This window comes from Perca flavescens, chromosome 12 (assembly GCF_004354835.1).
Source record: "Perca flavescens isolate YP-PL-M2 chromosome 12, PFLA_1.0, whole genome shotgun sequence".
In the NCBI taxonomy this organism is placed as follows: Eukaryota; Metazoa; Chordata; class Actinopteri; order Perciformes; family Percidae; genus Perca; species Perca flavescens.
This window is the reverse complement of record NC_041342.1, coordinates 3,286,387-3,297,577: the sequence shown is the minus strand read 5'-3', so window position 1 is coordinate 3,297,577 and position 11,191 is coordinate 3,286,387. Positions and strand designations below refer to the sequence as shown.

At 39.4% G+C, this 11,191-nt stretch overlaps 1 protein-coding gene across 1 annotated transcript; it reads right to left on the bottom strand.

Moving 5' to 3' along the window:
• Nucleotides 1-4,041: 4,041 nt before the first annotated feature.
• Nucleotides 4,042-5,874, bottom strand: LOC114564838 (H-2 class II histocompatibility antigen, A-K alpha chain). Its single transcript, XM_028592429.1, has 3 exons — nt 5,600-5,874; nt 4,342-4,626; nt 4,042-4,200 (listed from the first exon to the last, which is right to left on the bottom strand). Exons 1-3 carry the CDS (start codon nt 5,793-5,795, stop codon nt 4,064-4,066), a joined length of 618 nt encoding a protein of 205 aa, XP_028448230.1. The 5' UTR covers nt 5,796-5,874; the 3' UTR covers nt 4,042-4,063.
• Nucleotides 5,875-11,191: the final 5,317 nt, after the last annotated feature.

Genomic DNA, 11,191 nt, shown 5'->3' with positions numbered 1-11,191 from the left:
AAAAACCAGAGGACATGATCACATGACTTGCATCATCCAATCCTATCCAACCATCACCTGTTACCTGGCAGCTGATGGACCATAAACACACTGAACACTGTCAGACTGGAAACTAAAGAATTGCTGATCAAATTTTTCATTATTAATCAGGCATGCAAACTTCCACCTTTCGGCGAAATTCGCCATTTTGAAAGCAAAAAGGGGGGACCTATGTGATTTGTGCAGATCCAATGAGAAAACATTTGAGGGGGTGGGGAGGGTGGGGGGATCCGGCCACAGTTGTATAATTAACCGAAAATATTTTTTACATCTCTTATGTGTTCTGTGCTAATGCTTCCCACGCCACCCGGAATAAACACCAACGAAGAAACCCGACCCTGCTGTATGCGCACGCGCTCACACACAGTCATGCTAGGACTGCAGTTATCCTCTTGTCAAGACACACTTCATCAATGGCAGACAGCAAACGGATAGCGTTACTGAAGAAGTTCGACTGGTCATGACTGTTTTCCAAGATGGCGCCCGCATCTATACATGAACGCTACTGTCTTTATAATCTATCTTTTTAATAAACTGTCTGTACACTTGCAAAGTTCTCAATGCCTTGGTTTGCATGTAGGGACCCTCATTATGCTACCGTTGAAGTGCTATTTTGAGCTTTGTTAGGGGTGTAGAAAGCCCAAAAGGATAGCGTTAGCAGCTGGTTTGCGCTAGCTTGTTTCAAGCTAGAGACACATTCTGTTAGCATGAAAACATGTCCCAGAGAAGGGTCCACTCGGTACACATATGTTATTAACCCCTAGGTTCATTTAGGCAACTGTTAGGTTGTAAAAAGTTAAAACCATGCTTATATTTTTAAAACAATACTTTTGGTCTTATTTAGCCTGCAGCTAAATCTAATCAAATACTGATTAAACCCAAACTAACCCCAAACCCAGTTTCTAAAGAATTAATTAGCTCATATCTGTCATTTAGCATACTGTAGGAGACTCATTGTCCCCACAGGAAAGGTAACTGTTGTCTCTTTTTGGGGAGCCACCCCCTGCTAGGCCAGACTAGTTTAGGACAAAGAATGTGTACTCTTGTAGTTTGGAAACAATTGACATCGCCTCGGTAAGATCTTGTGACCGGGTGTGGCCTCAAGACACAGAATTTACACCTTTTCTTTTGAGAGACATCTGACCAATAGGGGAAGATTTCATTTGAGGAAACACCCAGGTGTAGGGAATATAATTCAGATCCTGAGAAAGATTCAGGGCTGCAACTGTGGGGAAGCATGTTAGCAGACCGCTGTTTACAGTGTATTGTTTGTCATGTCACATGACTGTTTTTGTGTGACTCCACAAGGAGAAGCATGAATTCAGTCCGCTGTCAGCTGCAGTGTAACATTTGTTTTTGTCATGTCGTTTTCATCGTGTTGTTCATTAAACCTTTTGCTTAATCTTTTATTTCGACCCAAGCCTCTCCTTCCTCCTCAGAAATCAAACGAACACATCTTTTAGATTTTCTTAACACAACCCCTAGGCAACATGTGTGCAAGAGAGTTATTGACGTGTTCAAATCATGGTTGAAATGCTGAAGCACTCTCTCATCCACATGCCAAATTACAACGTTCACAGTTGCGCGACCTGTTACTTACGGTAGTTTGATTGACTTGTATCCCCACCGTAGACTGTATAAAAACTATCCCCATCCGCATGCAGCAAATTGTCCTGTTTTGACATTTACTGCCATTAACTGAGTTAGATTGGTGTAATGTTGGTAAGGTTAATAGGCCTCATTCACCAATATCTTCCTAAGTTTTCTCTTAAATATGTTCTTAAGAAAGTCCCTGAGAAAAGTCTACGTCGGATTCATGACATGTTCTTAAACAGCAGATAACACTGAATCTCAGTACTTAAGTAAAAGTACAAATAACCAGAGACATATTTACTTTAGTAAAAGTAGAAGGTGTCCACTACCACAAACAAGGCCTGGCTTTTAAAAGAAGTTCCTATCCTAACCAGCATCAAACGGAAATATGTTGTTAGAATTGGAATGCGGTTGGTTTTATTTATGGATGTATTTTAAGTATTTTAAGTTTTATTTTCTTTAGCCATGCAGGTAAGCAAATAAAGTGTGAAGCAGCGAAAACGGGGAGGAGATGTGAAGAGGTCCAGCCAAATAAAAAAATAAGATATGAACGCGTCTTACGCTGCCTGGTGGAGTAAACACCGCTGTGGAGAGAAATAGATATAGCAACTATGATTTAAAAACGGGAATAATAAAAACAAACGTTTTCATTTTCCCTTTTACCGGAGGCTGTATTACCGAGGGTCAGCGGCGCTGCGCCCGGACTTGGATCAGCGGAGCCCCATATATACAGTATCTATGGCAACAAAACTTCACTGGTGAGACAAACGTGGGACGGTCAGGAAGACGTTTTGGGCAGAGGGGAAACTGATCAGAAAATGTAACGGAACATTGTAGAAATGTAGTGGAGTAGAAAGTATAGATAATTGCTGCAAAATGTAACAAAGTAAAAGTCAAATGTATGCAATATTGATTCTACTAAAGTACAGATACGTAAAAAATGTCGGCTACTTAAGTACAGTAACAAAGAATGTGTACTCTGTTACATTCCACCACTGCATTTTGGCCCTATAAATAGCGCGATCAATCACCAAAAAACGCAGGATTTAATGTGTTTGTTTGTGTTATTATAAGCCCAAAAATAAAACCACCTGTAAAAAGACATCAGAAAAGCTGAAAACACACATCTACTTCCTCAACCCTGGGGTAAGGTGAGAACAGGTTTGTTTGGTGAACTGGGACAGTTTGTGACAGTTTCCTCCTTCTCTGTTCACCACCAAAACCAGTCGGACCACACGGTGCTTTCAGATGTCTCTGTAAAACCATGAGTTTATCACCTCTTGACACTGAGGATCAGCTGTAACACTCAGTTTCCTGCACTACCTGAATAGAGCAGTATCTGTGAAAAGTCCCAGGCTGCGGTCAAATAGTTCATTTTGCTTAGGAAGGCCCCAACGGAGTCAAATTACCCAGTAGTAGTTAAATTGCTGCCAAGATAATTGTCTAAGTGATAAGGAAAGGTGTTTACATTTTTCAAAAGATACCCTGGACTATCATTTATAAAAGGAAACAATGCAGTCCCACAAGACCTTGAGGCAGCATAAGTTAAAGTGACACGTCACCATTTGACAGTTCATATTCTGAATATTAAAGTGCGCATAGTGACCCAAATGTTCGTAAGAGTGCTCTTGAGTGTTCGTAGATTTTGTTCTTAGCTAAGAACAAATCCAAGATAAGAAAACATTAGTGAATGTCAGAATCTTTGTAAAAAGTGCGTAAGTGGGGTTCAAGAACACATTTCTTTGTAAGAACGGTTGGCGAATGAGGCCAATGACTCAACTCAGATGTGGATGTTTTCATAAGGACGGCAGCCTTGTGTCATACTCCAGATATGATTACAATGTCCTGATTATGGGAAATAAATGTTATCAAATGTTGCTATGGAATAAAATTACAGATTCCCTGGATATTAAATTTTGATGTGATGTCATAATTAAACTTAATGTTGACATGGCACACTAATAAACAAGACATTTTGAAAAAGGCACTTCATATCTAAAAGGTTGCTGACCCCTGCTTTACACTATAACCTGAACATCATATTCAATTTATTTGATCCCACAATAGTTTTTGTTCAGAGTAAAGTCTACCACATTGTAAAACAATAAAATGTCCAGAAATGTCTACATATTTCATATATTATAAATGATTTAGACATCTTATAACCTGTCACAGATTTCATACACGAAAAAAAGTAAAATATTAATTTAATTTGATGTACAGCTCTTTAATTCAAATTAGTGTGTAACTCAGTCAGGTTCGTTTAATACTGTTAACATCACTAGTAAGAGTGTTTATAACAGTTTCACTGCAACAAACAGGACAAACTAATGTCACACAAACTGTCATTTTATTGATATTAATTTGAATTGATTAATTGTTTTTTTATTAATCTATTCTGTACACTGTTGACATCATCAATCCCAACCAATCAGCTGCACTTGTTTCCTTTGATGAGGAAGAAGGTTCCAGCAGCCACACCGAGCAGACCGACAGTCAGACCCAGTCCACAGAAAACTGCAGGTCCAATACCGGGCTCAGAAAACACAGAAACGTTAAGCTCCACATCTGGAGACAGAAAACACAGAAACATTCAACTTCACATCTGGAGACAGTTGAGCTTTAGTTTAATTGGGTAATTAAAAAACCCCAAATTGAATTAGTTAAGAATTAGTGTATTTAACGTGAGTTTAAATAAAGTTTTCTGACCCCAGATTCTGGTCAGTGGTTGTTTCAGGGCCAGATGTTTGACTGTACAGCTGTAGATGTCTCCCAGCTGTGGGATGAACTCCAGTCTGGAGAACTGGTGGAAGGAACCGTCTTTGTTGGGGTAGGGGACGTTGGTGCTGGTTCCTTCGGTGACGTTCTCTCCGTTCTTTGTCCAGTAGAAGTTGACCGGAGCAGGATAGAAACCAGTCACATAACAGATGAGGGTGTTGTTCTCTCTGAGCTCCACGTCTTCTTTGGTGTAGATCATCAGACTTGAAGGAGGATCTGAACAGAGACCGAAACACAGCTCATGTTATTGTGTCTTATGTCAATTTATAGTCCTGAAAGTGGGAAAGTTATAATTATCAGTGTAAGTCAGTTTAATTTATATATCCCAATATGACAAATTTGCCTCAAGGGTCATTAGGTCAATAGGTAACATACGACCCCTCTGTAATGCCATCCATTTAGATTAAAGAGCCCCTATTATACTCCTTTTCCGCATAATATTTTTACTCTTGCGGTCTACTAATATAGATTTACATGATTTAATGTTCAAAAAACATTATGTTTCTCATACTGCCCATTGCTGCAGCTCCTCTGCCTGAAAGTAAAGGCCCTTCTCTAAAGACAAACTCTTTGGGCATAGTACTTTGAGTGATTGGTTAACAAAGATGTCAGTCATTATGGCACTTTCAAGATGGCAGCCAGCTAACGAAAAATAGCTCGCTTTTTGGTATAAAACACAGAAAATAGACGTTTGATCGTGCATTTATCGCAATGGATTTATTGTGCAAATTCCCCATTTTGATTGATGATTTATTCGGGTCACAAAGACACATTTATTCCATGATGGATTAAAAAAGCTTCTGGATAGGCTACAATTGTCAGAGGACCTCGATGAAATGGCGCATTTCTCTGCTTCTAAACAAAAATATCAATAAACAAAAGTATCTACAATGTATTGATCTGTTGATATTAAATAAGACTTATGAAGTACGCGTTTCTTCCGTCGCAGGCCGCAGCGCTGACCTGGTAGGGTTAATTTACAACAAATTGAGTTTAGTCCCAAGAAAAGCAAACATAGCCATTAGGTAGAGCAGCAGTTAAATAAACACAGTAAGTTCACTAGTTATGCCTTTTAAAATTATATTAGTTTTATTTTACAGTGTTTTGAAACTGCATATTTATCAAAAAAAGTCATCTTAAATAACTAAAGACAAATTAAAGAGACATATGTATATCTATCTATCTTTACCCTGCTCCAGTGCGAGGTTCTTGAAAGCTCTACGTGCAAGTTTCAGGTCAGATTTGCAGTACTGTAGAATAGACGCAGATTCTTCATAAAGTCCTTCTGGGATCTTCACAGGATCTACAAAACTGGGCAGAACCCTGACTCCTATCTTGTTCTTAAAGTCTGCATACCAAGCCACTTCACCGTTGACTGCATACATCGACTCTTCATCGGTCTCTGAACAGCCATCAATACGAAGAACTGAAGAGGAAAAAAAGAAGAAGGTTCAGTTGCTGAAACACCGACTGTTGTTCAGACTGACTGTCCGTAAACTAACAGCCTGTTTACTGTTTGAGCCATCAGAGATTAAAGGGGTGATAGAATGATTATATAGGGTATTTCACACTGTTCTTTGAGGTCTCCTAACGGGGTATGTAACATTTGTTGGGCGGAAAATGTCCCGGTTGATATTTTATGGGTCCTTATGCATCCCTGTGTTTTGGCCCTATTTGGAACGACAGCTTTTCTTCCAAATATGGTATGCTCATGAATATTTAGATGAGCTGCGCACTGATTGGTTGAGCGAACCACACACACACACAGGGCTACACAAAGACAAGTAGCTACACACAGAGCTACACAAACACACACACACACGGAACTACACAGTATATTTTGTGAAAGTGTTAAAAATAGGTTTTTAAAGTTCATGAAGACATGATGATGACCTTGTTGTCTCCACTTCTCTGGGTTAGGAGAGGCCATCTGGATTTAAAGTGATAAGACATTATAAAGGGAGTGTGAGATATTGGGGGGGGGGGACGAGGCAACAATAGAGCAATGTTTTGCAAGCGCAGGATTTGTGACACAAAGTCAACACTTTCATTACAACTAGTGTTGTTGGAACGTTACCGTTGGAACCTCCACCAAAGAATTACAACTCACCCTGGAGCTAGTCAGCGCGGGGACATTAAGCGGAGAGTGAATCCCTGCAGGCACGTTCTCTGCGCCGCTGCGTTAGATCCAAACTCCCGCTCCATTGTCCGATATACTCGTTCTAAACCCTTTTCTCTGGGCCGGTATTCCATTGTACAGCCTGGAACACTGCATTCACAACGTGGTTTATTTCCAATATCCTTGAAAAACTTCAAAACTGTCTTTCTTCTTTCTAAAGTACACAGTGCAGCTCGTGTGGGAGATCCTGACAGAGCTCCAGCTCAGCGGGTCGGTGAAGGGCAGAGGTGGGTAGAGTAGCCAAAAATTGTACTCAAGTAAAAGTACTGTTACTTCAGAATAATATGACTCAAGTACAAGTAAAAAGTAGTCGTCAAAATAATTACTTGAGTAAGAGTAAAAAAGTACTTGGTGAAAAAACTACTCAAGTACTGAGTAACTGTTGAGTAACGTCTGATTTATTTTTTAACACAAGAATTCAATCAGACGGACACAAATACAAAATAAATCATATTTAGGCAAATTATAGTACCAAAGAGGTAAAAAGAAAAGTAACGAGCTCATTGTAGCCTAATGTAGTGGAGTAAGAGTACAGTTTCTTCTTCACAAATCTACTCAAGTAAAAGTAAAAAGTATAGAGATTTAAAACTACTCCTAGAAGTATAATTTTTTCAAAAACTTACTCAAGTAAATGTAACGGAGTAAATGTAACTCGTTACTACCCACCTGTGGTGAAGGGGGAGAGGCCGACAGGGCAGCCACCTGCTGTCCCGGCAGATTGTGGAGCTCTTGAAGTCCGACACTGTCTTACCAAATTTGCAATTAGCCATACGTTTTCGTAAAACGGCCCATATTTGAGCTCTACATAGTTGATTAGTCCTAGTCTATCACCCCCTTAAAAATCTGACTGAAACATGTGTTTGGACCCAAAATGCAGAATGAAAAATGTATTGCCAAACTTACAACAAAAGGTGTCCAGGCAAACATGAAAATAAATCCAAACAGGCAAGACGCAAGACACTGAGACCCGAGACAAAGTATGAAAACACCGACAGCACAGAACAACAATACGACAAGAGACACAGAAAGCCCAGAGCGGGCGGGAAACACAAGGCAGAAAACAGAACAAAATACAAAACCATAGCAGAACCCCTCCCCAAATCCAACCTTGGAGGGGGCGAAGGGAGGACAAAGAACTGAGGACAGTGGGGCTCGGAGACCAGGGGCTGCGGGCAGCGGCAAAGGCAGAACCACATTAGGGCTGGGGAGACAATCAGACAGGCGGGGAAACACAAGGCAGGAAGTAAAAGCAGACAAGACAAGACAGAAAAACAGACTTCAAAATAAAACAGGAAACAGAACAAAATACAAAACTATAAAAACATGAGTTGAAATCTGACTGAAAGTGAGAAAAGAAACCTACGGTTAGCAGAGACACAGAGGACACTGGAGAGGATGAGGACCATCTTCATCTTCATCATCTCTCTGTAGACCTGAACAACAGTCTGAGGACGACTGACAGAAACTCCAGCAGCCGCTGATCTCTTACACCTCTGAGCAGCCAATCAGAGAGCAGAGGTGACATGATGTCATCACAGTCCAGGTAGAGACAGGCTGCTGCTGCTCAGATGAACATTAATACTCAGACATGATGACAGATCAGTGAGCAATACTGTTTACATTTGAAAACTTTTCTAGTTTTGAGTTTTTCAAAATAAAGTCTTTAAATTCAGATGTCGATGTCGAGCTGAAGCACTTTCTACAGTTTGACATGGATGACATTTATTTTTTATATAAATGAATGCATACAAAAGATGCTTTTGGCTTGTAGAAAGTCCTTTAATAAATAGATGTTCTTTAGTTAGTTGTACATGGAGAACATAATGCTGAACAACGGTTGAACCAGACTGAGAACTGAAAGGCAGAATGAGACAAAGATCCCTCTGAGCAACAGCTGAATAAGAAGAGAAGAAATCAGCCATTATTGGTGAAAGAAACTGGAAGCTTAACATCACAGGACAGCTTCCTGTTTCTATAGAGTCACACAACACAGACATGATAACAGTGGGTGAGTCAGTGTCTGCCTATTTGCTAATTTTAATCTTGATTAATCAAAGATGATAAAGGACTTGTCTAATATTAACAGTTTGAACTTTAATTCAAACTCAAAGTTTCATGATTACATATTTACAAGTCAGCTTTTTATCTTCTTTTTGGTGAACAATGTGGTGTGAAGTGTGAAGAGGTTTCCAGGCATTACGCTTGTTTTTAACATCCGACTGTTTTTGATTTTATAGTTAATAATCATAACTTAACATATTTTATAGATTTAAGTTTGATGTGTTTTTTGTGTTATTATAAGCCCAAAAATAAAACCACCTGTACAAAGACAACAGAAAAGCTGAAAACACACATCTACTTCCTCAACCCTGAGGTAATGTGAGAGCAGGTTTGTTTGGTGAACTGGGACAGCTTGTGTTCCAGTTTCCTCGTTCTCTGTTCAGGTCCAGTCTGACCACACGATGGAGTGTGAATGTTTATCTGATGAGCAGGTGGCACCTTGTACAGCAGCCTCGGCAACAATGTATGAATGTGTGTGAATGGTGAATGGTTCCTGTTCTACGTTAAAGCACTATATAAAAACAGTCCATTTACATTTACTGAGGATCAGCTGTAACACTCAGTTTCCTGCACTACCTGAATAGAGCAGCATCTGTGAAAAGTTCCAGACCTTCGGTCAAATAGTTCATTTTGCTTAGGAAGGCCCCAACGGAGTCAAATTACCCAGTAGTAGTTAAGTTGCTGCCAAGATAAGAGCTGTTTGAATTGTCTAAGTGATAAGGAAAGGTGTTTACATTTTTCCTTTATCATCTTCTTTAGCAAAAGATACCCTGGACTATCATTTACGAAAGGAAACAATGCTGTCCCACAAGACCTTGAGGCAGCATAAGTTAAAGTGATGCGTCACCATTTGACCGTTCATATTCTGAATATTAAGGTGCGCATAGTGACGGTCGTAAACCTGTAGCACTATGCGTAGGCTACTTTTTATTTTCTGTAAGACATTGCAACACATCTCATCATAATAATAATTATGTACATGGCACCGTCTGAGTGGTTTAATAAACCGGTTAATGTGAGCACTATATTTCTGTCTCTGACGTGTAAAATGACAGTGAGCATGTGTTAACAGAACTGTAAATGAATGGATCTCTGAATCCAAAGTTACACAGACAGTTACACGGAGACTGGTTTCATAGAAAGTCACTACAGAAATGACTACGTTATTTTGACCATGTGTGAAAGTAGGAATATTATGGGAGAAGGCACGGATTGGCTCTGAAACCAATTACCTGAAATCATCCACTTCCACCAATCCAAATAAGCCTTGTAGGCTATGGCTTTTAAAATGATGTATTGTACTGATCTATGAGTGTCTTCTTTAATAATTAGAGAGGTAGCTTTCAGTAACTGTTAATGTTCCCAAGCACGCAGTAATGTCACTGCAGCTGATATGGTGGGACATTAAACAGCAAAACTTAAAACTGCAGTTATAAACTTGACAGAGAAAACCACCTAACTTTTAGCTTCTGAAATAATCAAAGAAGTGATTTAATTGTGTGTAAATGAGCACAGAAGTAGCAGACAGCCCCATACAGTTTAGAGAATATTGTCCTCGTTAATAATGTATTTCTATCACTCACCCGCAACCGTTTAACCCTTATAACATATATATACAGTAGATTGGTAGGCCTTACACATTCTGCTTATCTTGCATACATTAAACAATTATTTTCATACAATAATCAGAATTCATGTGGATAAATGAGTGTGCAAGAGGGTGAGCATGAGCAACCACTATTTAGGAGAAGTATTTCCACTGTGTTGTCCACGTTTATTGAGTCAGCATGAAAGTCCTGTAATATCACACCGACTAACCTGGTTAAACAGCTTTATTCAGATGATGGAGTTTAGCTTTTATACACAGATGTCTTTCTATGTGAGGGAACATGTAAAGATACATTTAATGTATATGTTTGTTTCTGCAACCATCAAACTATTATTACACAATAATACAAACGCACAGACACAAACAGGTGCTGTGTCAACTTTAATTCACTTCAGTTCAGATTTTAAGTTAAATAAACACGTTTTGTTCAACTTTTGCAGGAGTCAAGAAAACAGGTGGACAGCTCCATCAAGTGACAGAGAAAGAAAACTACAGACAAACTAATGAACTGATAAAATACAAATATAAGCAAGAAATAAAGACATTGAAAAGGAGAAGAGAGAGCAGTTGAATCCATGTAATTATCTGGTTTAATATCAAATGTTTTCATCTTGACCTTTTCCTGAAATAATTACATTCATATTTCTGTTATTGGAAATATAGAGTTTATGGTTAAACCTCTCTGAACATCAGAGAACATTCTGTCAATGACTTTAAAATTGTGATGGTTGGGGTCGTCTGGCTGTGAGTTTTTCTTTTCTAGTTTCCTAGTTCTATTTCATTTCCACTGTCAGTTTCCTCTGTTGGCCCTGCTTCTCTCTGTGTCTCCTGTGTTTTCCCCCCTCCCGCCTGCTCCTGCCAGCTGACTACTGTCGTATCATGAGTAGCGATGCTGTGATGATGTGTGGAGGAGGAAATCCGCTGGCGCTGTC

Bases quoted from the DNA above. Each gene is read 5' to 3' on its own strand.
- LOC114564838 (XM_028592429.1), bottom strand. From the start codon at position 5,795: ATGTATGCAGTCAACGGTGAAGTGGCTTGGTATGCAGACTTTAAGAAC. The intron at 4,627-5,599 runs GTAAAGATAGAT...GTCTCTGTTCAG, and splicing joins GAACCTCGCACTGGAGCAGG to ATCCTCCTTCAAGTCTGATG. The intron at 4,201-4,341 runs GTCAGAAAACTT...TTCTGTCTCCAG, and splicing joins ACCACTGACCAGAATCTGGG to ATGTGGAGCTTAACGTTTCT.